Here is a 27639-nt window from a genome sequence, read left to right as displayed (position 1 = left end):
CGGCGCGGGATGGGCTGTGGCGCAGAGCGGGGTCTGGCCGGCAGGGGGCGCTGCGGCATCGTGGCCGGCTCCCGGCTGTAGCACTGCCTCCTCCGCCTGTGGAATATACCTGGGTAGGTGGGGGCGGGCTCCAGGGGGTGGGGCTCCAGGGGCGGGACCCAGGCCCGGTCCACAAGAGCAGGTGGCCACTGCGGCTCGGGGATGCTCGCGCTGCACCGGGAACAGCACAGGTGGTGCCGGGATCGCGTACTCGCAAGCCCCAGACCCTGCGGAACTGAGGTGAGCCCAGTCGGATCGCGTCGCACCAGCTCGGGGTTTCAGGCACCGGAGCGGCCGCGGGGCTCCGTAGCTTCCCAGACGCCGTCCCAGCGGTCGGTGGCCGCGCAGGCATCAGCTCGGGGCTGCCTCCCTGTGCCCGGGATGCTGCGGCACCTTTCCGGGTCAACCCGGGTCCAGGTCTATGGCACCTGTCGCGGTATGGACGGCGGCGCAGCAGGGGCGAGAGGCGTTTCTGAGCTGCCCAGGAAAAGGGTCCGGGGCCACGCTCCGCCTTGTCTATGCCCAGTACCTGTTCAGTCCCCTTCGAGGCCTTGGTGAGACGCGTGGACTTGACCACAATCGCTCCTTTTACCCTCTGGAATGTTTTCTCTGGGGTGACTGAAGCCGGCTGGTTGGATTCTCTCCGGCTGCTTCAGCCGGGGCTGCCCTGGGGCAGACGTGGATCCGCAGCGCAGCGTCTGGTCGCCCTGAGCCGGTGGGCTGGGGCTGCACAGTCACACGGCCAAAGCCTGAGGCTTAGGTTCCTTCACTGGATATGGGGGGTAACCAAGGTCTGGGCGTGCGGGAGATCGCAGTACACAATCACTGTCATGAGCCAGGACCCTGGAATTTGAAAGAATCTTTTGAATTCTTCCTGTGTAACCTTGGGCAAGTCACCAAACCTCTCTGCAGCTCAATTTTCTCCTCTGTGAAATGGGGATAGTACTAGTAGCTCATGTCGTTACAGTGAGGGTTAAGTAGCTGCTGTGTAAAAACAGCTGAGTAGGATGCCTGGGAGTAGAATAAGGGATCAATAAATGATAGGGGCTATCTATTATTGCCCTTGTTACTGTTGTCATTATTATTATTTGAGGAGCAGCATAACTCCTAGTTAAAGGCACGGACTCCTGAGTTCATGGACTCCTGAGTTCAAAGTTCAACAACTTTCTAGTGTGACCTTAGACAAGCTCTGTAACCTTTCAGTGTCTCTGTTTCATTTGTATAATGGCGGAACTAATGGTGCCTGCCTTAGAAGAAGAACATTGTGGAAATGAAATGAGTTAATACCCGTAAAATGCTTAGGACAGTGAGTGCTGTGATTTCTTCCATAAAAGCAGCATGTTTAGTCAAGGAACTATAACCTCGCTTTGCTTTATAGTTGAAATACTGTTTGTGTGTACATTTACTGGTTTCTTGATAAGCAAGATGGGTTCCGTTCTTTCACCTGTGGCTTCACTGACATTGATGGTTGACCTGTTAGGGTCAAGGTAGTCCTGGGGAAGGAGCTGATGGGGCAGAGGGACCCCAGGGGTTGTCTTCAGTGAGAAGAAGGAGGATTAGAGACAGGACCTTCCAGAATCACAGTTTATTTTGAACATTCACTGAGGAGAAAATCTTCCCTGGGTTGCTATTTTATTTGACAGGAAATTGAACCTGGATCTAGGCTTTTAAAACAAACCAACTCTCGTTAACTTTTTTTGCTTTGGGATTGTAATGAGAGAGGAGGTGGAGGCGGGCAATATTTTAAAGGATAAGACAAAATAATTCCATTCCTCTTGCCAAGAGGCTAATAGAATGATTTTGAGGATTGAGATGATTGTCCTCCATCTCAGCCAGATCATATGTGGTTGTCTGGGGGTGGGGGTGGTTGAGGGGTCTGGCTGCCTCTGGACATCTTATCTCCACCCCCACCACTCCATTTCCTTTGCATCAGAAACCTGAAGCCCACTAGCTCCATAAACTTGAAAGCCTGCCAGTTTTGCCACATCTCCATTTTGAACAATATCCTCTGGGTTCAGGGTGGAGAAAAAGTAACTCTTCAAGTACAAAATCCTGCCTGAAGAACTTGATGGGGCATCTAAAGTCTTTGTCCCAGACACAGGCCCTTTGGAGGCATGGAGACCACCTAGTATATCCAACTCCAAATTAGAGTATGTCCTAATTGTCCTCTGTCACCTACATGAGGCAGAGGGACAGAGTTTCCTTATAGCCCTCTCCCCTAGTACTGGTGCTCATAATACCAGCGTTGGGAAGAGTCACATTTACTATGCAAAATTGGAAATTAAGTAGTTCCAGATCCCTTCAATTTCCACCTTCCTTTAGTCCCAGCTGCTGTTAATTAACTGCCTTGGGAGGCGGATAGCACCTAGCATAATGCCAGGCCTCTCAGAGACATATATTATGGTGGTGTGAAGGCTGCAAGGCTCCAGTCCAGCTCCTCCACTTACTAGCTATGTGATCTTCCAAAAGTCACTCCACCTCTCTGAGCTCATTTTCCTCCTCTGCAACATGGAGATAATAATAGTATGCATACTTCAAAGGGCTTGTTGAAACATGAAATTAAAAATATATATATATATATATACACACACACACACACACACACACAGACTGTATATAAGATTCTATAGAATAGCCATGAGATGACCCTATATAACTATGTATATGTACACATACATATTAGTTTATTTCTAAAAAGAATGTTGTTTCACACTGTAAAGTTTTTGTGACTGAAATGCATCATGTACATTGATGAATGTGGTCATTTGCTTTCCAACACTCTCCTCCAAACAAAGCTGATATGAAATCAAATTGAATTCCCAAATCAGTGGCATCTTGGAATCAAGGAAATATGGCACAGTGCCTGGCAAATATTAAGTGGCAAATAGTTGTGGGCTATTGTTATACTAGGTACTCTAGAGGCACTAAGGGCTTGGCTGCAAAGAGAGTGAAACAGAAACTCTCCACTTGCAATAAAGCAACAGGGAAAGGACTGAGCGATATGGCTGGGAATGGACAGAATATGATCTAAAGTGGGTGCTGGGAAATTCTCTTGGCAGCTTTTACCTGTCAGAAACAACTCGCAGGGTGCTTGCTCTATGCCAGGCACTGAGTGAGGCACCAGGGGGCAGGATGGCATAGGAATGCTGCCCTCAGGGGGGCAGGCTCATGGAAGCATGAGACAAAGGTGGCAAAATTCAAATCACTGCTGCGTGTAATAGAGGTGCAGAGGCTGATTAGGGTTGCTCAGAGGGCTCCTACTCCAGGCGCCCAGGGGGCAGGTACTGCAAACCTGTCCGGTGATCCACAGATTAAACCTCACCCAGCCCCCCCCACACTCGGCCCCCATGAGGAGGCAGCTCTTTAGCAGCTGTGGTGGCCTCAAAACGTCCTGGAGAAGGGGCTAAGACCTCAGAATGAGGACTCTGTAGGCCACAGAAGAAAAGAGGAAGGCAGCCTCTGAGGGCGCGTGGGTTGGTGTTTCCCAGCGCCTGGCCTCCAGGAACGCACCAGCAGACTGGAACGTGTGAGCTCACTTGCTTTTCTTCTCTACCCTTCCAGGTGTCTGCCCCTCAAAGTTGCACCCCTGCTATGGCTCCTGGAGAGAAAATCAAAGCCAAAATCAAGAAGAATCTGCCTGTGACGGGGCCTCAGGCACCTACCATTAAGGAGCTGATGCGGTGGTACTGCCTTAACACCAATACCCATGGCTGCCGCCGCATTGTGGTATCCCGGGGACGCCTCCGGCGCCTACTCTGGATTCTGTTTACACTGACGGCCGTGGCCCTTATTTTCTGGCAGTGTGCCCTCCTCGTTTTCTCCTTCTATACCGTCTCTGTCTCCATCAAAATCCATTTCCAGAAGCTGGATTTTCCTGCTGTCACCATCTGCAACATCAACCCTTACAAGTAAGACACAGGAGCAGGGATGGAGAATGGGTGTCATGCCCTTCCAGATGTCAGAGCCCCTCCCAAAGGTGACACACTCCAGCCTGCAGACATGCTTCTTAGAAATTTGAATTCACTGCCAACATTGGAAAATGCCCTCTTTCGGTTCCTAAATCTTTACCAAGTTTTAAGTTCATCAGCTACTTCTGAGGATAGGCTAGCTCAGAGAAGGCAGAGGGGAGGCTGCAAGGATCAGTTTGGCTTGGAGTTTGGGCCTAGAATGAGCTAGCACCCTCCCACCCTGGCCACACACACACACACACACACATTAAGCCAAGCTTAACCACTTAACCCTGAGCCCCACCAGGCTCACACCCTCACTTTCCTCAGAATTTGAGCTGCAGGCTGACTCAGAAGTGATGCCCAGGTGACCTCTGGAAGCTTCTCAGCTGCCCCAAATCCTCATCTGAGTGAACCTAACCCCAATAATTGAGATCACCACACGGGGCAGGATCGGCACTGGATACTGCCCTGTAGTCTGCCACAGGACCTGTTCTAAATGGGTCATCAGAATCCTTCTTGGGATTATTGGAAACTGATCTGGGAGGCAGATCAGAACCTAGCAGAATTTGGCAGAGCAGGTGTCGGGGTGGGGAGACGGGAAGAGCAGGGGAGGAAGATTATCAAAGGGAACTAACTGGTCCAGAGTTACAAAATCAGAATCCAGTCTAATACTCACCTCCACCTCAAAGTCTTTCTTTTTTTTCCCTCCCTCCCTCCCTTCCTCCCTTCCATCCATTATTTGTTCCATAATCACTTACTCATCATCTACAGTTTCACATATTGTCACACACCATGCTAGGTTCTCAAGAATAGAGCTGAACTTACACAGTCTTTGTCCTGGCGGAGCTGATGTTGTAAGGAAAGCGTGAAATATTAACAAATATAATTACACTAATGAATTAGTAATAGTGACTGTTTCATTACACACACATGCATATATATATATAAAATCATTGAATCTTCCCAATAGCCCCATTTTACAAATGGGAAAACTGAGATACAGAGAGGCAGAATGACTTGTCCAAGATCACATGTCCAGACCCAGGATGGGGAACTGGGGCCTAGGTAGTCTGGTTCTGGAGTTTGTACATTCAGTCACTCTGCCATGTAGCCTGTGTACAGAGCAAGGGGGAGAGAGATGAGACAGGCAGAGTTAGGAGAGGTGCTGGGACTTTTTGATATGGTAAAGATGAAAAGATAGTGTTGATATGCTCCATGTGGTCAACTCTGTATTATTCTTCTGTGTTGTTGGGGATTGTCAAGGTCATAGTAGTACCTCCTCCATCCCAGCACTGGTTAGAGGAAAATCAGCAGGCAGGGACACGTGTGCTGGGTGGAGATGGAGCCTGTCCCCTGGGCAGACTCCCAGCAGCAGTTATTGTCCTCACTGTGGCTCGTTTATGGGAGGCACCTGACAGTCACCACTCCAGAATGCTGGTTGGAGCAAACTCATCCCCACACCCTGAGAGCTCGAAGACAGAGTGGTGGCAGAGGGGAAGCCACAGGAAGTCACACGAGAGTCACATGGAAGCCTCTCCCCATTTGTTTGAGCCAGTGGTCACTGTGAATGGGGCAAATTATAAAAGGCCTGGCTTCCTTGGCCAAGGGGGCAGGAGAGCTGGGCACAAGGCTGATGCATGTTGCCAGAAAGCTGCACGGAGAAATGCCAACATTCTGCCAGAGCTGCTTCTCCTCTCCTGACTCCTCCTTCCCGCCTTGGCAGGTACAGCGCCGTGCGAGACCTTCTAGCTGACTTGGAACAGGAGACCAGAGCAGCCTTGAAGACCCTGTATGGCTTCTCAGAGATTAATTCTCGGAAACGCCGAGAGGCAGAATTCAGGAGTTTGGCCTCGGGGGGCACACAGCCCAAATTCCCCAACCTGGTCCCCCTGTTGGCCTTCAATCAAGATGAGGTCAGCAAAGCCAGGGACTTCTTCACAGGGCGGAAGCGGAAAGTCAGCGGGAGCATCATTCACAAGGCATCGGATGTCGTGCATGTCCACGAGTCCAAGGAGGTGGTGGGATTCCAACTGGTGAGATGCACATCCTCAGAGTTGTGGGGCAGGAGATGGGCTGGAGATAGTCAGTCCAGGGAGGTTTCTCCTTTGCCATCAGCCCCTACAGTCCTGCTGGAAGAAATACACCCAGTTAGAGTTAATCTGCTGCAAGCAGCTGATACTGACACAGGCAATCTTCAGTAGAAAAAAATGGCTTAGAATGGGACCAGGAGCTCATGGAGGGCTCTCAAAGACAGAAATTAAGGAAGATCCAGGAATCTAGGTAGCAAGAAATAGGGAAAACCATTTCAGATACTGCTGCTGTATTAAATAAGCTTCAATTATTTTCAGTCTTTTTGCTCACCCATAAAGACAGATTCAAATCCCTTCTTGGGACTATGTGTCTGGCCAAGTTTGGGTCACCTGATGGCAATCAGAGGGTGGAGCATTGTGGGACAGTCTCACCAGACTGTATCCAAAGGGGGCAAAATTGAAATGCAGATGCCAGAAGGGAGAAAATAGATGAACAGCAGAAACACCCAAATTTCCCTGTGGTCCTTGCCTTCTTGAGGTGTGATAGCCTGACTTCTTATCTCTCCTTCTTGGTCCCATGTGAGAGGCTCTGAAGAAGGAGCCATTCACCAAAACTGATTTCCATTAGCTCCTGGGGCAAACTCAATCACTCTCCCTTCTCCAGGCCTCAGCCCCCACTGCAAGACAAGAGCTACTTTTTTACCTTATAGCCTTCATTGCTGACTGTGAGACCTCAGGAAACCAGTCACAAATACTGAAAAATATAGCCCTTTCTGATAATCACTAAGACATTTCAAAGTCATTGTTGGTCCTTTCATAAGATACCCAAAAGGTTCTCCTTAATACCAAAATCAATTCTTTGATTTGTCTTTAGGAGAGCTTCCAATCTGTGTGACAAGAACATCTAGAAAGCACCACAAGTTCCCTACAAAGGTCTCATTATATATATATATTCTTTTTCATTATTCTATATTTTAACTGTTGATCCTCCCAACTACTGTATGCGGTTGGGAAAGATGGCATTTTAGTCAACATTTTGTAGGTAATAAAGGAGACATGACGTCTTGCCCAAGATGCCACAGGAAGTCTGGCTGGGGTCTGGGCTAACACCCCCAGTTTCTGACTGCTGACCCAACTGGAAGTGGTAAGAGTTGTGCAGGAACTCAGTAGCAATAATCAGCCAAAGCTTGGATGTCTGGGGCCCTCAAGGAAGCTGTTTTTGCTTCTCTCCTGGTAAGCAGTAGTAGGGAATCATGAAAGGGAGACTGTTTTTCCTCGCTCAGCACCTTGCTGGTCCTTGAGGCTTGAGGAATATCCCTAGAAGTGAGAGGAAGCCCATCCTTGCCCCTGAGTATCTGGTCTAGAGTCTCAGCTCCTCAGCCTTACAGTCCTTCTGAAGGCCAGTGGCAGTGCTGATAGCTTCAGCCTTGTACCTCCTCTTATCCACAGTGTTCCAATGACACGTCCGAGTGTGCCGTCTACACTTTCAGCTCAGGGGTCAATGCCATCCAGGAGTGGTACAAGCTGCACTACATGAACATCATGGCACAAGTGCCTCTGGGGAAGAAAATCAACATGAGCTACTCTGCCGAGGAGCTACTGGTGACCTGCTCCTTTGATGGGAGGTCCTGTGATGCCAGGTCAGGAGGGGAAGGCTGCTGTCTCAGCTCTGAGGACTGGCACTCTGAGCACTGGGCCCCTTGCATGCACCTGCAGCTCAGCTCTAGGTCTTTGGAGTGAAAGGTGCTCGTCTCCCTGACCCTGCCCTTTGGGAAACAGCTTACATGAGAGCTAAGCTCTAGAGTCAGTGAGAAAGGTGGTGATGGTGTAGAGTCAAAATATTACACTTAAAAACAGAGTAGTTGATATATATGTATGTATATGTACGTGTAACCTTGTGTATTACTGTCATGCACATTGATGTTGGAGAACCACCAATCTAGTGCAGAGGAAGAAAGGAAGGACAGGAGGGTAGGAAGGAAGGAGGAGGAAAGGTCTGCCTGCAGACATGTGAGCTTTCAAAGCTTTCTGCCTTTAAGGTACCATCAGATCCATGTTGGTAACTGAGCATTCTAGAGTGTTTCTTCCTAGCTGGAGAGCTTACTTCCTTCTTTTTAGATATTAAGTTTTACTATGTATATAGATATATTAGTCCTTGCAAAAACTGATTGATTGGAATCAAGTCTCCCTAAGGGCTGAGTTATAAGTCAGTGTAAGGGCATATATGCTGGGATTCCTTCTCTGGGGACCATATCCTAGGAATTAGAATGGAAAAATGTCAAGTGCTGGCTGAGAAATTCAGATGTAGAGGAACTTGGGGCAGATATCTTGGCACAAGGAATGCCAGGTTAGGATGGACACAGAGGTGGGAAGTATAAGGGGGAGAACAGTAAGCAAAGGGCAGTTCTACATCAGTGCGTATCCGGCTGGGTGGGGGCCTTGTGTGTCATTTATCAGAAGAAAGGTGAGGAAAGTGAGTCATGTCCATCATTCACTGGCCTTTAAAGATTTTTGTCCCCATTTACACTGCCCCTCCAGACTTCAGCTCAGATGCCTACCCCTTCTGACCCATATAGTCTTTCTCCACAGGAACTTCACGCTTTTCCACCACCCAATGCATGGGAATTGCTACACATTCAACAATAGAGAAAATGAGACTATCCTCAGCACCTCCATGGGGGGCAGTGAATATGGTAAGGAACTCTGCACCAAGGAGGTCCTGGGGCCCTCTAACAGTGAGCATGCTGGCAGCAGGACGTCCAGAAATGCAGGATCTCCCCACCTGGCCAGAAACCAGGCACACAATTTTACCTTTTGCAGTGTTTCCACCAGCATCCATGTTGGTTCCTTCTTTCCTTCCTATCAGCGCATTTTCCTCTTTGACATCTTCTATTTACTTTTGAAAGAGCAACAAGGGCACCCTGGGGGTTCCTTCTTGTAAGAAACCACTCTGGTTTATGGGGTGAGCAATGCGGGGCAGTCAGCTTCCAGAGACCCTTAAACCCAGATGTGCTGAACGGGGTGATCTGGGAGGCAAACACACCTTTATTTTAAGATTACAGATTCTGGAGCCAGAACCCCAGTTCTGCCACTTACTATGTGATCCTGTACAAGTTATTGCACTTCATCTATAAAGTGGGAATAATACTAGTTTGGCCAATATAAAGTTCCTGATTGAGAGGACTTAAAATATGTGAAGCACTTAGCGTAAGACCCAGCACACTCCATATTAGTGTGCTTGAACTGCCATAACAAAATATGCATTGACTGGGTGACTTAAACAACAGACATTTATTTTCTCTCAGTCCTGGAGGCCAGAAGCCCATGACCAAGGTGTGGGCACATTTGGTTTTTGACGAGGCCTCTCTTCCTGGCTTGCAGACGGCTGCCTTCCCACCATGTCCTCTGCCTTCCTCTGTGGCATGCAGAGAGAAGGAGCTCTGTTGTCTCCTCTTCTTATAAGGATACTAGTCCTATGGGATTAGGGTCCACCTTTATGACCTTGTTTAACTTTAGTCACCTCCCTAAAGGCCTGTCTTCAAATACAGCCACATTGGGGAGCTAGGGCTTCAACATATGAATTTGGGGAGCAGCCAGCACAACACCATTAGCCCTTAGCATACATGAAGCACACACAAGTGCTAGCTATGGTAGTCATTGCTACTGTAGTACCGTTACTGGCACTGCTGCTGTTCTGCCTTTCTGCTGCTGGCCTCCATAATACCATTACTGCCTCCGGTGCTACGATTATTAGTGCTTTCCCACTACAACTTTTGCAGTGAAGGCAGGAACTCAACAGACTGGCCTGCCTTACTCATGGAAGCAAACTGAAAGTGACTGGATAGACAGATAGGCTCCCCCAAGGAAAGGCAAGGTCTTGCTGTAAAGGAGAACCCCACTTGGGCTCCAAGCTTTTGTTACAGTACAGCCTGTGTTCTTACCAAGTCTGCAAGAAACCACAGCTCAGGGTGCATATTTCAGTGGGAAGAAGTAGGTTGGGACTTGGGAGTGAAGACTTGCACAGTCCTGGCTCTGCTACACATGGGCTGTGTGACCTTGAGCATATCACTTCCCTGCTCTGGCCTTCAGTCCCTTTATTTACAAATGGAATAAGTCAGAATTACTCTCAGAGTTATCTTCTTTCAATCTATATAGGCCCTGCTCATTTGATCATTCACTGAAGTAGCCACTTATTGAGAGGCTGGCTGGCCAGACCTTCTTTCAGGTGCCAGGGACACAGTGGTGAGCAAAACAGGTGCCCTTTCTGCTTTCAGGGAACTTGCGTTTTGGTGGACAGAGACAGATAACAAATAAGTGAAAAAGCCCATGATCATTATCTGGTTATAAATCCTAAAGAGGGCTCTGTGGAAAGGAGGCCGCAAAGGTTGGGATTGGGATGAGGGTTTTATTCAGATAAGGGGACCCAGAAAGGCCTCTCTGGGAGGAGGGTCATTTCAGGATGAGAGCATCCAAGTCAAGGGCCACAGAAGAACCTTCTGGGCACAAATAACTACAAAGACACTGAGAAGGAAATGAAGTAAATGCTCTGTAGAAACAGGCAGAAGACCAGTGAGCTCCTCGAGGAAGGGAAAGAGTGGGTGAGGAGGAAGGGTAGGGAGGGGCTGCATCACTAGAGCCTTGACAGCCAGTCCAGCTTATGGATTTTTGTTTGTGGCATTCCTGTGTAGCCAGTGAGATGCCACTAGAGGGTTTCTGGCAAGAAGGTGCCCAGATCGGCTTGCCCATTTTAATAGGTCCCTCCGGCTCCTGGGTGCAGAATGGACCGCGAGTGGGAGCAGGGACAGACGTTAGGCTGTCAGTGCTTCTCCCAGAGGGCAGAAGCCACCATGGTGATGCAGTCCTTCTCGACGCTCAGCAGAACTCCCAGCTCAAAGCATCACACAAAGAGTCATGTCTTGGGCAGCATAGCAGTTCCCTTATGCTAAGCAGAACTGTGGCAAGTAATGTTTTTGAAACTGTATTCTGTGATAAGCCCTGGGGACATAGCAGTGAGCAAGTCATATGCAACTCCTCCCTTCGTGGAGCTTCCAGCCTAACCCCTGCCCACCTTTCACTGCTTGGAAATGCCTGGGTCTTGGTTTTGAGACTCCCAATGCAGTGGGAGAGGTAGGCTACCACCAGGGGATGTTTTCCTAACCTTTGACCACAGCAGGCTGCCTTCTCCTCCCAGGGCTGCAGGTCATCTTGTACATAAATGAAGAAGAGTATAACCCCTTCCTGGTGTCCTCGACTGGGGCTAAGGTGATTGTCCATCGGCAGGATGAATACCCCTTCATCGAGGATGTGGGAACAGAGATTGAGACAGCAATGGCCACCTCCATAGGGATGCACCTGGTAAGAGAACATGCTAATTTTTGTGGGCTTGGCAAGAAGAACAGATTTATTTCAAGGATAACCAGTGAGGTGTAGCTTATGGAAAAGGGTGTTGGTTTCAAAAGGAAGAATGGTCCTATATTTTCCAATGGTCATTCCAGTATCTTCTGCATGGATGAACAAGGACAAGATGCCCTTTGGGGAAAGAATTGAAAGAATCTTCCTTGTTCCAAAGGGAGACAGTAACATTTATGGAACCTGTGCTGGAAGCAAGGCATCGACACTCACTATGTATTTGTCAGTAATATAAATAGAACTGATTAACAGCTTTCTTTCTGGGCCACCTAGAGGTCTATGAAGCATGTAAACCACTATTTAAAGACTAATGGAAAATCACTGGGCCATCAAAGCTCTGTGTAGCAAATCACACTTCCATCAATTTCACCTCATTTACCAAGAACCTGCTTCTCCTTCAAGTCTTTGACCTTCTATGACCTTACTGGGTGCTGAGAACACTCATACCTATCAACTGAAGTACATCTGGGCTGCAGGTTCCAGTCCCAGAGTCACTAAGCCCAGTGGGAACAGAGGGCAAGGTGACGAGTGTACTCTGATGCCTTGACCACTCCACTGCTTATGCAGTTTTCCTGTTTGCAGGCCTGGTGTCTTTTTATGCCAGCCTCATTTTCTCTCTCTCTTTTCCACCCTCCTTCTCTGTCTCTTGCTTCTCTAATAGAATGACTAGTAAGAATTTACTTAAAGGGAATATATGCACAAAATGAAAAGCCATATCAAGGAGGACACCATGTAGATGTGTCTCTCTTACATCCCTGACTTCCAGTCCCTTCCTTCCTTCCTCCCCACGGAGACCATCACTGTTGCTTCTGTGTCTTGGCAGGGATGTTATAGTTTTCTTTGAATACATGTCTAGGTAGAAGTTATTGAAGCAATTCTCTGTCAATAGACACTAGGTTGTTTCTAGGCCCAACTAAAAGCAATGGTGCCATGTGATGTGTATTTGATTATTTCCTCCAAGTATGGCAAACAGTATGTGTATTTGCCAAACTGCCCTCCAGTGAGGTGGTAGCCATTTGCAACCTCACCAGCAGTATGATAGCAATTCCCTCATGCTCTCTCCAACATGGGTATTATCCAATTTTAATCTTTGCTAATCTGTCAGGAGAAAAATGATATCTGTGATCATTTTAATTGAGCATCCTTCTTAGTGGTATTTTTTCACCTATTTGTGGGGGGATTATCTCCTTGTGGACTGTCTATGCACACCTTTGTTTATATCCAACCTTAATGTCCGAAATTAAACTTCTTAGTCTTTCTCCCTCACACACTTGTCCTCCAGAGCAGTGGTTTCCAAACCTGGCATCAGACTCAGATCTACTGCATCAGCATCTCTGAAAGCTGAGTCCAGGAATCTGTATTTTTACCAGACTCTACTGGTTATTCCAAGAGACAGCAAACTCAAGAACCTCGACTCTGGGAAACTGAGTAGTTCAGAATGAGAGAAGCAAAGTGTGTCTTCCTAAGTAAAAGTAAAGCTTTAGTATGGCCATAAATGATGGTTTCATTTATAAAGTGATACAGTAGGCATTGCAACTTGCATATCCACCCATTATTTATCCATGTGACAAGCATGTCCTGAGCTCCTATGTGCTCGTTACTGGAACCGCATTAATATAGAAGACACTGCCCTGTCCTGTTGCAACTTAGAGTCCAGCAGAAAGGATCGATTAGAAGGAAAAAATTACACAAATGATGGATTATAATCATCATCTGTGCTAAGGAGAAGTGCAGAGTGCATGAGAGCCTACCTGACCTAGGGCTTTGTTTACTGGGGGGAAGTAAGGATTTTAAGAAGTACTTTCCTGAGAAAGTGATAATGAAACAGACAGCAGAGATGATGAGCTGGAATGGAGGTATTCCAGAGGAAATCTGCGGCTTCAGTGCCTCATGGTACTCCATCAACGGGTGGCCCTGGGTAAGAGAAACCATCAGGATGGTTGTCTGGAACCCGGGAACCCTTGGAAGGCATGCCATTTAGGGGCTTTGTGCTAATGTGGGAGGTATGTTCCAACACAAGAAGTCCTGTATGCCATCTTGCACTGTGCGAAAGCTGATGGCCATGAAAAAAATATTGAGCCTCAACCTGCTCAAACTGTGGCTTGAAAAGGCTTTGGTGTACCACTGAAGGAGCTGGGTCACTGATTCCTCTGTTCACAGGCAGACTGTGAAACTCCCAGATCAAACTATTGAACCTTTTGATTCAACATTTCCTGTGGAATTGTATCTGTGCCCTGAAGCACCTGGGACATCCTTGCCTTATCATTTTGCTCTCTTGCTCGGGTCTGCCTCTAACAGTGTCTGCAGATGTGGAGGAGAGTCACAAGAGCTTGGAAAAGTGTAAGAACCGAGGAATTCTGCCTTCTGGTTTTCTTCTCTGAGCTTAGAAATGCCTACCACATGGTTAAGCAAATGTTTTCTTTACCAGTGATGGGTAAACAAAGACATGGGTGGGTTTTCTGCTACACCTAATTTAAGATGAACAAAATCAAAGTCACAGAGCAGGGCCAGTCAGCTCTAGTTCTGATTTATGAGCATTTAGAACAACAGAGAGTAATCCTAGGGATTACTAAGAGGTCAGCAGGGGGTCACTAAGAATAAGTCCAAACAAACTAGATTGACTTCCTTTCTTATTTGTATTTATTTATTTATTTATTTATTTATTTATTTATTTATTTATTTGCTTGTTTGTTCATTTATATATTTTTTATTTTGATGGGCATGGTAAGCTGGTAGACTCAGTCAGTTGGTTAGGCAACAATCTTGTTGTTTAATGAATCTTCATTCATTGAGAGATGATGTGTCCAAAACGCTGGACATTCCAAGATGCGTACAACAGAGCACCTACTTTCAAAGATCTCATCTTTAAGAGAAGACAACACACCTTTGCAATACAGTTCTGTGAGAATAGGGGCCTTCTCTGTCTTATTCCCAGGCTTAGTTCTTAGAACATAGTAGATGGATGCATGGAAATAAGCCCAGACAGAAGCTGTTGGTGAAGGCTTTTTAGATGATGGACTCTTGAAGGACAATTGTCAGGCAAATAGTATCAGGAAGTCCAAAGTCATAGCAATTACAGAGGGGTCACGGAAGGATTTTTAGCCATGTAGTGAAATTTCGAAAAATTGCTTTGGCTGAAGTATAATTAAGATACTGGAGTCAGCACATTTACAGTAATTCTAGGAAGAATGATAAGGACCTTAGCTGAGGCAGTGGCTGTCAGGTAAGCAGGAGTAAATGGATTTGAAGGGTATTCAGCCTAAAAGCAGCAGGGCTTGACAACCGAGGTCAGTGAGGAAGGGCCAGGAGAAATAAAGTTGATATCTAGGTTCTAACTCAGGCAGGGGGGTAGATGGAGGTGCCAGTCTCAGGATTAGGGTATACAAGAGGAGAGATAAGTTTAGGGGAAAAGATGACCACTTGAACTTGAGACATACCCAGGCTCTTGTGCCTTTGGGAAGTCAAGGTGAAAATGTCCAGTGAGTAGATGCTATGAGTATGGAGCTCAGAAAATTCAGGGTTGAGAAGGGGGCCACCTAGTGTAATTCTAGAGTTGGGAATAAATACCATCACCTAAGACCTGAGACAGAATGCAAATATTTAAGGGCTGATTAGAAAGAAAATGGAGACACAGAGGTAGAAAAGTGGGAGTGGAAGCCGGAAAGAATCAGTGTCAAATAAATCAAGGTAGAGAGCATCTAAAAGAAGGTGTGAGCCCAAGTGCCAAACACAGCTGAGACGTCAAGCAGGATAAAGGGCAAAAGGTCTCTGGGTTTGGCAGCCAAGAGGTTACTGGTATCACTGCCAGAACAGTTTTCAGTGGAAGGAGTGGAACAGAAACCAAAGCACAGTGGGTTAGATCGTGAATGGGAGATGAGGAAGCAGGCAAGAATGGCAACTCACTAAGGTAGGGTATGAAGCCAGGCCCTGGAGAAGAGGGACATTTCACTGCCATTGCAAAGCCTACTGTACAATTTTATCTTAAAGCACATGCATACTTTTTTTCACAAGCTTATGTGTAATAGGGATTAAGCGCTCAAACTCTGGAGCCAGACAGTGGAGGTTCAGACCCCAGCTTTGTAGGTTCAGACCCCAGCTTTGTACTTTGGTTGTATAATCGCAGTGTCTCAGCTACCACATCTGTAAAATGGGTATGATAATAATAATTACTTAATAGTTACAGTTACTTGTAATAGTTACTTCATAGGCCAGTGAGAATTCAGTGAGTTAATTCATGTGAAGCAGATGGAACAGCACTTAGCATGTAGTAAGTGCTCCAAAAGTATTGGCTGTTACTATACTTTTATTTTTTTAAGAAAAGAAATGTGAAGGGAAGGAAAAATAGGTTAGAAGCAAAAAGAGGAGTCTGAAATATTTGTCTTGTCCTTTTTGACACCCCCTTCCTTTATGAGTGAGACATCAATCTCTTCCTCATTTATATAGAGAGTACTAATGATTTGCCATATGTGTTGCAAACATCTTTCCCAGTTTGTGTTTTCCTTGTAGTTTTCTTTATGCTACTTTTTCACATGAGAAAACATCAAGTGTTTACATAGTCAAAACCTTTGTTTTCTTCTTTAGGCATTATGTTTATTGAGGATTTCCCCTCCTTGAAATGAGATACTGAGCCAAGTTTCCTTCCAGTTATTTCATTTCATACTTTAACCCACTCAAATTTTCTTTTTGCAGGATATGAATATGAGCTAGAATTTATTACTTCCCCCAAATATTTAACAAATAGTGCTAACTTCATATATTGAGTAATTCTTTTTTCTCCATTTATTAGAAGTGTAAACTTCACTATACACAAATAACTTGCATAATTTATTACAATATGAAACCAGAGCAAAAGAAAAAAAGAATTAAATCACCCATAATTCCATCATGCTGCCACCTGGTATTCTCCCTAGCATAGTTCATATCTTTGAAGAGGTGAGCTAAGGAGTCCTGATGAGTGACTGCCCTCCTCCCCCAGGATTCTCAGAAAGAAGCAGATAAGCTCTGGTTTGATAAAAATGAATCCTGTTTCCCACACATACACCCACATACACACATGTGCACAAACACACTTTATCACAGCTCCATGTACCCACGCATGCACATACACACAGCACACTCCCACATACGCATGTATGCACAGACATGCATGCATATTCACACATATATACACATAACTCACACACATTCACATACACATATACATATTCTCATTATTGTGTCCCTAGGGGTCAGGACAGAAGCCAAACTGTTTCCCCACCCTGCACAGATCAACAGCTCTGGAAGGCTGACAGTGGAGTGTGGGGGTGGGCAGAGGGTGTGCGCTCTGCCCAAGTTCATCCAGCTGAGGCTTTGGGAAGCTAAAGAACTCTATTATAATCTAAAAAGTCCTTTTCCCCCATCTGCCCTCCCCCAGTTGGTTCAGGAAGCAACCTGAGTAACCCAGGAGCTCTAAGTTCAATAAGCATTTTTTCAGAGTAAAGAGCCACTGAGTATTCAAAAAGCACAATAATCAAAAGATGATTTCTCACAATTGGCTCCCTGCAAGTGGCCCATGGGCTGGTTCTCAAAACAGAAAGAGCCCCAGCCACACACCTTTGCCAGCTACACACCGCTTACCTGAGCACTTAACCTCTACCTAGATGCCTGGACACTATAATTTCCCCCAAGGCAGGTAGAACCCAGAGCTGACCCTTGGGTCTCTGTGGACAGCTCAGCAGGACCCCAGGTCTCAAAGGGACATCTGCCAGCTGCTTGGAGAAGCTTAGGGTGGCCCTGGATTCAGGTGCCCCTGAGGAAAGCCACTGCTCGGCCTCTTACTACCCCAGTGCCCAGCCCAGCCCTGGCATGTAGCAGAGGCTCTAAATCTGTTTGCTACCCAGCTATTAGAGGAATGAAGTCAGCCTGTTTATGCTGTGCTGACACAGAAAGATGCTCACTCCTATTTTCAGTGAGAAGGGAAGGCTGCAGGGTGAAGGAAATGTGTGAGTGTCTGTCTGTCTGTCTGACATCGGCATCTGATCTCTTAGAGTAGGTACTCTGGGGAAGAGAGGAAACCAGATGTCTACTTTCCACTTTGCTTCTGCTGTTCAAATGTTTTTAAATGATAACTATTAATTGCCCTTAAAGTACTCACAGTTAATTGACTAGTGGATCAGCAGATGAATTATAATACAAACAGAAAGAGATGACAGCCACTTGAGATGTCTGCATTTTCTACCTGCATCAAATTCCTTGATTCCTTTTTTCCCCGTTACCTTTCTCTTTATCCAGCTGCTTTTCCAATAATTTTCTTTCCTCCTGCAAATGTGCCATCCAGTTTCCCTTTGCCATCTCTCAAAAGTAAATAAATAAATAAAACAAAACTGTGCACGTGCACATGCGCACACCACACACACACACGCATACACACACACACACACAAACGTGAACCCTGGAACCTAGATATAAGCTAGTTAAAATTTATATCCTAATACTGTTCCCACTCGGGAGACATTATCCTTTATCTTCCTTTATTGACTTATTTGCAGTGACAAATATTAACCTAGAGCCAAACTTAGTAAACCACAATAAAATAATTTAATAAGGTTTTTGAGCTGTGAGTTATGATGCACTGTCCTCCTCTGATTATGGTATCCTTCTATGGTACTGAGCATTCCTTGGTCTTCTCTAAGAAAGTCAGTCTTTCCAACCCAGCCAGAAGACAAGGGAGTGGGAAATGGGCCCTTCACTGGCATAGAATCCCAGGCAGCTCACGGTTGCTGCTCATCTTTCTAATTCCTCCTCCTCCCTCCCAGTGGATTCTCCAGGGCCTTACTGCCATTCTCAAAACCAAATCCAAGTCCAAATTTCTCAGCATGGCATAGGAATCTGGCATGATTTGGCCTTGGCCTCTATCACTGACTTCATCTCCAGAATTTCTCCCCTTTTCCCATGTTGCAGCCACTTGGCCCTCTCCTGCCTCCAGCCCTTGGGCTCCCTCTGCCTAACCTTCTTCCTCCATTTCTTGGAAAGTCCAGCTCTTTCTTGCCATTCTATGTTGAGCCAACACACCCATTTGTAAAAGACATTTTCTATAATTACTCCATTATAAGACTGCCCCACTCCTTCCCACCCCTCCGATCTCCCTAACCAGTTTCATTGATTGCTATCCAAAATGATCTTATATATTTATTTGCTCTTTGACCATCTGTCTACCCTTGTCGAGCTAGAACATAAGCTCCTCAAGAGCACATAACCTGTCTATTTTGATCATTGCTGAACAGTGCAGGACTTAGAAAGTGCTAGGCTCCTAGGAGGTGCTCAATAAGTATTTGTCAAATGAATGACTAAATGGCTACTCAGCTCCAAGGGGTGCCCCTATCTGGGTCCTGGGGGAGGACTAGGCTGAATGTGTGCTGCTGTGATTACAGACGGAGTCCTTCAAGCTGAGTGAACCCTACAGCCAGTGCACGGAGGATGGGAGTGATGTGCCAATCAAGAACATTTACAATGCTGCGTATTCTCTCCAGGTACAGGCTGGAGGAAACACCCAGCCCTAGGCTGTGGCCTGGATGCAGAAGAGTCATATATAGGCTGGGGTGTGTCTGGGACCAGGAACTCTGGTGAGACTCCCTGGGCTTCATCCAAAGACCTCAAGAACAAACGATACCAACTGGTTCCAGTACTCTCCAATCCGTCTGTAACCAGAGCTTAATTGATCAATTGAGGTTTGCATAGTACTTGATGTACTATGCAGACAGACTGGCTTCCTAGACGGGCTTTGGCCAAGTGAGGACAGGAGGAAAGCGGTCTGGCAGAGGCCCTGGTTGAGGGGTGCAGAGGTTGGCTTCCCCACCCACTTGTGCCCCTCAGTTGCTGACAGCCTTGGGCAAGTTGTGTTATCCTTAGCAATCATAGTTGGAGGTTGATAGGATGGGGGCTGCTGATCGGCAGCTCCCAGGCCCCTTCTCAGCTGCATACCTGGTTTTTCTGGCCTGGATGGTGTTTGAAATTCAGAGAATTTCACAAGCACTCAGATTTCCAGCTTCTCTTGAAAAACAGGATCTGCCAACATTGGGACCATATTCCTGCAGTACAAATGGTGGAGGGTGTTGCCCCAGTAAAGGGGTGTGTGTTCTCCAGTTCCCCACAGCCCCCACCACCCCCTGGTGTCTTACCTACATCCCTGGTCCCTGTTGCCATTTGCATTTTCAGTGCTCAAGTGCTGTCGTGTTAAGCCTCATCTCACATACTGGAAGCCTGCAGTTTGCCTCCTACTGGGTTACCCAATCAATGGCCATCATCCCAGCAGAATAAAAGGACCAGGCCCTCCTCTGCACTGAGTCCTCTAGTTTTCATCAGAGCTGAGTTGAGAGGTAGTAGAGACACTGAATGAAAAGAGACTCAGAGAATGTCTACTTGTAAGAAATAGACCTACAATCACACTGACTTCAAGACCAAAAAAGAAAAGGTTGGCTCATTGGAAAGACACTCCTGGATAATATTCAGTGAGAGGCTACCCTGTATAAACACTTTACATATATTGATTCATTTCATGCTCACAAGAACCTTGTGAAGTAGGTACTGTTGTACTTATTTCAAAGAGGAAGAAACCAAAGCAGCAGAGAGGTTAAATACTTTGCCTGAGGTACACAATTCGGAGGTGGCAAACACAGGACTTGAACTTAAGTAGCCTGACTTTTTTTTTTCCCAGAAACCCTGCCATTAGCTTTTGTGATACAAGCTTCATAGATACTACAGTAGCTTAGGTCCCCAAGGACCCAGCATGGAGAACTTGGATTTAACAACCGGAAAGCTGGGGCTGTGCTTGTTTCTCTCTGATTCTTGGCATCTATTGCAATTTGCCCACTTAGCTCTGTGTCAGTAGTCACATAATGGAAAATGACCACCTCAGCCCCAGCCCCAGCTGAGCCTGGTCTCCAAGTCTTAGTTAGTCCAAATTCTCAATATATTTTCTAGCTTGGTCCCCTTGGAGTCAGGAGACCACCCCTGGCCAATCAGCTGCAACATGAGGGGCGCATGTATGCAGAGTGCCAAGGCAGAGGGAGGCTGACCCTCTGGATGAGGGATGTATGGGGAGGCAGCTCTCTGGCATCCGTGTGCACAGAGGTTAAGGGAACCCCTGGGTTTCCTCTTTCAGATCTGCCTGCATTCATGCTTCCAGACAAAGATGGTGGAGAAATGTGGGTGTGCCCAGTACAGCCAGCCTTTACCTGCAGAGGCCAACTACTGCAATTACCAGCAGCACCCCAACTGGAGTGAGTGAGACCTGCCCCTGCTCTGTGCACCCCAGGAGTGGCATCAGCCCAGTCGTAGTGCCACCCACCCATGGCCTTTTGCCTGAGGGTGCTAGTAGGCAGATACTGACCAGAGTTTTAGTCCTCTGTCATCAAGCCCAGGTGGAATTATACTTTCTGATTAAGGACCAAATGCTACATCCCAGGCTGTGCTAAGGGCTTGACCACCTCCGCCAACTCTAGGAAATGGGAGCTATTGATAGGACCTTTTTACAGAAAAGGCAACTAAAACTCAGAAAGGTTAAGCAACTTGTACAAGGTTGCACAGCTAGAGAGTGATAGAGCTAGACCCAAAGCAAAGGCTACCAACCCCCCAGCTCAAGTCCTTAAGCACAGCAGTACTATCCCCCAAGGCCACAAAGCAGCACTGGTTTCCAGAGAACCAGTGTTTGTAGGAAGTGGGAGAAGAAATCATTAAAAGGAAATGATGGGGGCACTGCTGGAGACCCTCAGGAAGGACCCCGGGCCCCCACGCTCACACTGCCGTCTGCCTTGTCCCACAGTGTACTGCTACTACCAGCTGCACCAAGCCTTCGTCCAGGAGCAGCTGGGCTGCCAGTCAGTTTGCCGGGAGGCCTGCAGGTGAGTGTGTCTGAGGGATGGGGAGGCAGGGCGAGGTGGGGCCAGGCCACCCATGCTCACTCCATGCCCTTCTCCCCTCAGCTTTAAGGAGTGGACACTGACCACCAGCCTGGCACAGTGGCCATCTGGAGTGTCCGAGGTAAGTTCTTCTGCCTTCCCTTCCCCCTCAAGTCCTCAGCCCGGAGCCTAAAGTCTGGCTATGTCCTTTGGCCTCAGGGGTGATCCACAGGGGAGGCCCCAGTCAGGGGGCTGGGCCTGAGAGGGAGGCACACAGGCTGGCCCTGGCCTCTCCAGACACCCACACGCCACTTCTCTCTCCATCACAGAAATGGCTGCTGCCCGTTCTCACTTGGGACCAAGGCCGGCAAACGCACAAAAAACTCAACAAGTAAGCAGACCTCCACCCTGTCGCTCTGCCCCTGCTGGCCCTCAGCCCCAGCCTCCTCGCTTGCTTCCTCATTACCAAACCTTCTCCTTTTCATTCATTCTTTCCTTTGCTCAACAAATACTTACTGAGCCCATCTCATAAGCCCAGGCTCTGCTCTAGGCTTGGTGCTTTCAAACATTTTGAGCATGACCCACAGAATGAAAAGATTTTCTCCACTGTAGCCCATTGAGCATATAACCAAAATAACAGTCTGACGAAACAGTACTTCCTTATAATGTACAACACGTTCAGGCTGATTTTCAGATGGTACACACTAGGATGGCCCAGTCGGTTATTTACACCTATCCATTCCATTTGGTCACAGCATGGTTCTGGATCATTAGTGTCCACTTCCATTGATAAAAATTCTGACTATCTTTGTGGATGCAATCTGATGATTTCCTATTCTGCTTTACTTTGTAAAAAGCCCTGTGTTCATGGCTCAGTAGACTTATTTCATGGCTTCCTGATATATCTAGACCCAGGTGGATAAATACACCTCTGAGCCGTTGCACCTTCTAATTCCACTTGAATTTTCCACTTTGAAATTCACTTCCAAGGGAACTTTAACAAAAAAGTTAGCCAGGCCAGAGTTCAGGGACCTTAGGAGTTGGAGACAAAGTTGGGAGAGGGGAGGGGAATTGCATGTGAACTCACATCTTTCTGAGACATGACCATCTCCACCGTGTCCAACACTGGGCCGGCGTCAGTGGCAGCCAGTCTGGCCTCCAACATTTATTGAATATCTACCAGCTACCAGGTGCATGTGAGGCACTGAGGGTACCATGGTGACTGAGCAGACATGATCCCTGCCCCCAGGGTACTTACAGTCTAGTGACCAAGGTAGACGGTGACTATGTGATCACAAATGGTAAACGGATGACCCCTAGATCAAATCTAGCTCCATAAAAGTGACCCATTATTTCTAGCTTTTCCTGAAAGATCAAAATTTCTGGCAAGGGCCAACCTCCATTCTTGCATAGCACCAAGAGCTGAGTGATAGTTTCCCTTTGGAATGTGCATGAACTTTCCAGCTTGCCACCGTCCTATCAGGAGGCAATTTAGTATAGTATTTAAGTGCATGTACTGTGAAGCCAGATCTATCCAGGTCTGAGTCCTGGCTCTGCCAGTTATGGACTGCGTAGTCTTGGACAAGTTACTTAACCAATTCATGTCTTAGTTTCCACATCTATAAAATGGGGATGGTTAAAACAACTACTTCACAAGGTTGTTGTGAGTGTTACATGAGTTAGTTCACATAAAGTTCTTGGAGGAGTGCTTGGCAAAACAGGAAGTGCTACAAATAAATGCTATTATTATGTTTATTATCATTACTACCTTATAACCTGCCTACTTTGCTCATTTACATGAACTGTCTGTCTCCTGTACGTATTTGAGACTGCAATCGACCATCATGACGTCAAGGTTTAATGAAGAAAGGTTGCTATGGGAGTATAGCTGGGTGGACTGATTCTGTCTGAAGGTTAGGAAATGGTTTTTGAGTGAATGAATAGCCTGAGAAACCAGGTCCAGGCTGGAGATGTGCTCTGGAGTGCAGAAGGAGCCCTGTGGTCCAGGTTCCAAGACACCCGTGGAGCCTGGGCTGTGCTGGGGGCTGGACAGGAGGGAGGCAGCCATGCTGAAGGGCTAGTCATCTGGTAGACTGCAAAGGCACCCAGTTCACCTTGGCCCTGTCTGTTGGAATTTCTGCAGGACAGACTTGGCCAAACTCTTGATATTTTACAAAGACTTGAACCAGAGATCCATTGTGGAGAGCCCTGCCAACAGCGTGAGTGTCTTCTTTCTGGGGCCTGTCCTGGGTCTGCAAATGTGCCCATCTGCCTGGCCTTGGGGAGCAGAGTCAGATCATGGGGATCCAGCCTGAACTGGGGAGACCACCATAGGCCAGCCAGGCCTCAGATCAGAGCGAGCAGAGAAAGAGGGGACAGGAAGCCTGCCCACTTCTTCCTCCAAACCTGTTCAGGGCCAGGGCTACCCAGGGGCTCCCTTCGGAATCACCATCTCTACATGAGGCCAGCTCGGGGGAGGGGTCCCACCTGATGGTATGGCTTGGCTTCTCTTGCAGATTGAGATGCTTCTGTCCAACTTTGGTGGCCAGCTGGGCTTATGGATGAGCTGTTCCGTCGTCTGCGTCATTGAGATCATCGAGGTCTTCTTCATCGACTCCCTCTCTATTGTTGCCCGCCACCAATGGCAGAAAGCCAAGGGGTGGTGGGCCCGGAGGCAGGCTCCCCCCAACCTCGGGGGCCAGGACAACCCATCCCTCCAGATAGATGATGACTTGCCCACTTTCACCTCTGCTTTGCGCCTGCCTCCAACACCAGGGGCACAGGTGCCTGGCACACCGCCCCCCAGATACAATACCTTGTGCTTGGAGAAGGCCTTCTCCGACCAGCTCACAGACACCCAGCTGCCAGCTGAGTCCTGAGGCAGTGTAGGGAAGGAAGATCTAGCCAGGACCACCAGCCATGGTCTCAGAATTTAGACCCTGTTTCCTTGCAAAGGGGACCCTCTGCACCACCCCTGGACTTTTCAGAGACATTGACTAAAAGTCTGCTTTGAATAAGATGGGGCCTGGGTGTGTGCAGGGGACCTGCGGGGCCCTGCCCAGCAACACTCACAGCCATCCAGGATGAGATAAATCCTGTGGCCCAAACCCTCAGTGCGTCTGCTGTGGAGAGAGATAGGGGCCGAGGAAATGGTGCCAGCCTAGACAAGGGTCAGAAGTGAAGCCTGGCAGAGTTCTTTACCACATCTTGAGAGATAAAGACTTCTCTGAAGCCCCAGACTGGGAGTTTCATCCACTCCCTCCAGCCTGGGCTGGAGCCCATAGATGTGACCTTAGGTGTCAAGACCAGAGAACTGCCACCTGGTGCCAAAGAGAGGAGGAAGCACCGGGTCAGGAGCTGGAGCTGTTTGTGCACAAACTGTTCTTAGTCATGACTTTGGGGCAAGGTCTCTGTGCCCTCAGGCAGGGAGCTGGCCAGAGATCCTTGGAGTGAGTTGGAGGGGAGGGGCCCCAGGGAGGGCGGTCTAGGGGTGTAACAGTAAGTCCTCACTGTGGGGCCATATTCCAGGCAGCTAAGCCAAGGCCCTGGACTCTTTGCCCAAGTAGAGAAGAGCCAGGTAAAGAGCACTGCAAGGCACTCCTGCCCAGTGGTAGTCCAAGGCATAAAGTATTGTCTCCTGATAACCCACCTCGACTGCTCTTCCTCTAAGCAAACCCTCCCACCACCAATGACCTCCCTCTCACTAACAAGCCAACCACAGCAGGCAACCACTTCCCACCATACTCACACCTTCCAACATGATCATAGCTGATGTTTTATGCACATAGTATGTGTTCAGTGTCCTCCTAAGAATGGTGTGCTGGGTGCTGTTCTAAGCACTTCCAGAGGTTATCGTAGCAGACTGCAGACTGCAACCCACAGGCCAAATCTGGGTTTTGCTCATTTCCTAAGAATGTGTTTTTTTTTTTACTTCACTTTTAAATGGTTAAAAATATCAAAAGAAGGCCAACTTGTGATTCATGAAAATTATATGAGATTCAAATTCCAGTGTCCACAAATAAAGTTTTATTGAAACACAAGCACACCCATTCATTTAGGTATTGTCTAAGGCTGCATTTGTGCTATAATGACCTGCCCAGTTGAGCAGTCACAACATAGACTATGGCCCACAAAGTCTAAGATATATTTATTCTCTGGCCCTTTACAGAAAAAAATCTACCAACCCCTGGATTAACACATTAAATAGGTAAGATTAGCCCATTGTAGGGATGAAGAAATTGAGACACAGACAGACTAAGTTACTCAACCAAGGTGACACAGCTAGGAAGTTGCAGAGCTGGGATTCAAACCTAGGCAGCCTGACTGCAGGGCCTGCACACTTTATCACTCCATCACTTTGCATCCAGTCAGTGCCTGTGCTTTTAAGGGTGAGGCTCATGTTAGTTTGGGTGCTAAGAAGGGAAGGCTGGACACCTGGCTGTAGGGCAGAAGGAAGTCCTTCAGCCGTATGTGGGGAGAGGCCTGCATTTCAGGACTCCTTCCCACACCAGGATGGTGCTAGCAGAGGCAGGAGTTGGTAAAAGAGCAGAGGCTGTGTGACCCTTCCTGGACCCTGCCTGGGCCCTACCTAGTGAAGAAACTATCTTCACAAACACAGTTGAGCCCCATGCAGCCCTATGGCTGCTACAGCCATCCCTGCCCCACGCGGTGGTTCCACGGGACCTCATGGGGAGGGGCGCTGCAGGGAGGCAGAGTAGCCAGCAGGGAGGAGGCCAGCCTGACCTCAGGCTGGTTGGAGCTCCCCTGAGGAGTGGGCTCAGAAGCCGGGGCTGGTGCAGGCAAGCGTCAGGTTACTGAGGGTGAGCCTGGCTCCTGGCCCTGTCGGGCTGGGGTGGCTGCGGCCAGTGCCGACAGGGAACTGACAGTGGATTCCTACCTGGGCACTGCCCAGAGAGAGGTTCCTCCTCCTCCTCCAAGGCAGGAGGGGTTGGGACCTGGCCCTCAGATTCGTGGAATTGACCAGCCTCGACATTATATCACAGGCAGGGACATTTTCAGCAAGGCTGGGCTTGCTGCCTGCTTTGTCAAAGGAGAGGCTGTGAGCACCTGTGGAGCGCACTGCCACCTATTTCTGCCCCAGGGAGGACACATACCCACACCCCATGGCTCCAGCTATCTCCCTCTGGGCTGTGTGCCTGCAATGCCAAATGCTGCCCTCTCTTCTCTTCCACTCATCCTTCCAAGCCAGGTACAAATGTCACCACCTCTTTAAAGCCTCGCCCTACCTTCCCTTGCTCCAAGAAGCTGGCACTTGCTCCATTATAGAATGTTCATCCCCTGATATAATTTTTTATCCATTTGTCTGCCTCATTAAATGGTGACCTCTTTGATGGCAGGAATTGTGTCTTATCTCTTTGTACCCAGGTTAGGACAGGACTAAGTACAGTGATGGCATTTAGGAAAAGTTTGTGAAGTTAATTGAAACAGTAACAATCATAATGATGGCTAATATTTATTGAGGACTTACTGTTTGCCAGGGATTCTGCTAAGCACTTCACACATATCAGCTCATGGGGTTCCCACAGCCAGATATTCTTACAAACAAGGAAACTGAGGCACAGAGCATTCTTTTCATGGGCCCCTGGCTAGTAATTGGTGGACCCAGACCCTCCTCCAGAGCTCGCTTGCTTACCCACCATGCAAACTGCCTTTCAGATGGGAGCTTTTCCCCGGAGGCCAAGTCCACCTGCTCCTGAGGAAGTTCCCCCCGTCCCCCAGTCTACTCAGCCAAGAGGCCCTCCTGTACCAGGAGCTGAGGACAGGGGAGAACCACCTCATTCCCAGGCCCTTTGGATAAGCAGCCACCATGGCCAGGAATTACTGACCCCAAGGACATACTACATTTGTAGTCATGGGAATGTTTGCTCTTGATGCGCCCTTGCTTTCACAAGCTATCTAAGTTGCCGCCCTCACTGCCCTTCCGATTTCCCCTCCAGGCCCCTGGGTCCCAGACCCAAGTGTCCCACCACTCATGGTATGCCTCTCTGATGACAGAGACACCTCAAACTCAGCATGCAGTCTGTGGGCCTGCACCCCAAGGGGAGATATCGGATAATCACCCCAATCTCTTCTGGGATTGAAAACTGAGGTCTGGGCTGGACAGACATACATGGGAAACCCATTCTCTTGCCCTTTCTGTCCTCTAAAATGGCATTCCTTGGCTCCTGGCCCCTTCCTCCCCCTTCAGAGCTAGCAGACCAGCATCTTGCTTCCCTTACCACATTGCCTTCTTCTTCTGATGCAGCCAAATCTCCTCTGCCTCCTCTTCCTAAGGATGCTTGTGATAACTTTCAGGGCTCACCAGATAATCCAGGA

At 47.9% G+C, this 27639-nt stretch overlaps 1 protein-coding gene across 2 annotated transcripts; it reads left to right on the top strand.

Annotated features, from left to right (window-relative positions):
- Nucleotides 1-136: 136 nt before the first annotated feature.
- SCNN1G (sodium channel epithelial 1 subunit gamma) lies at nt 137-26650 on the top strand. 2 transcript variants are annotated; one of them, XM_073215414.1, is made up of 13 exons: nt 137-279; nt 3601-3947; nt 5713-6022; nt 7469-7659; nt 8609-8712; nt 11211-11374; nt 18838-18936; nt 20568-20685; nt 21228-21306; nt 21388-21445; nt 21633-21694; nt 23447-23522; nt 23820-26650. In XM_073215414.1, the coding sequence occupies exons 1-13, from the start codon at nt 202-204 to the stop codon at nt 24180-24182; spliced, it is 2049 nt and encodes a 682-aa protein (XP_073071515.1). In that variant the 5' UTR covers nt 137-201; the 3' UTR covers nt 24183-26650. The 2 variants fall into 2 exon arrangements, with proteins under 2 accessions (XP_073071515.1, XP_073071517.1); XM_073215416.1 differs by lacking the exon at nt 23447-23522 and having other exon boundaries at nt 23820-24064.
- The last annotated feature ends 989 nt before the right edge of the window (nt 26651-27639 follow it).

Source organism: Manis javanica, chromosome 10 (assembly GCF_040802235.1).
Source record: "Manis javanica isolate MJ-LG chromosome 10, MJ_LKY, whole genome shotgun sequence".
Taxonomy (NCBI): Eukaryota; Metazoa; Chordata; class Mammalia; order Pholidota; family Manidae; genus Manis; species Manis javanica.
This window is presented reverse-complemented; position numbering and strand designations above follow the sequence as displayed.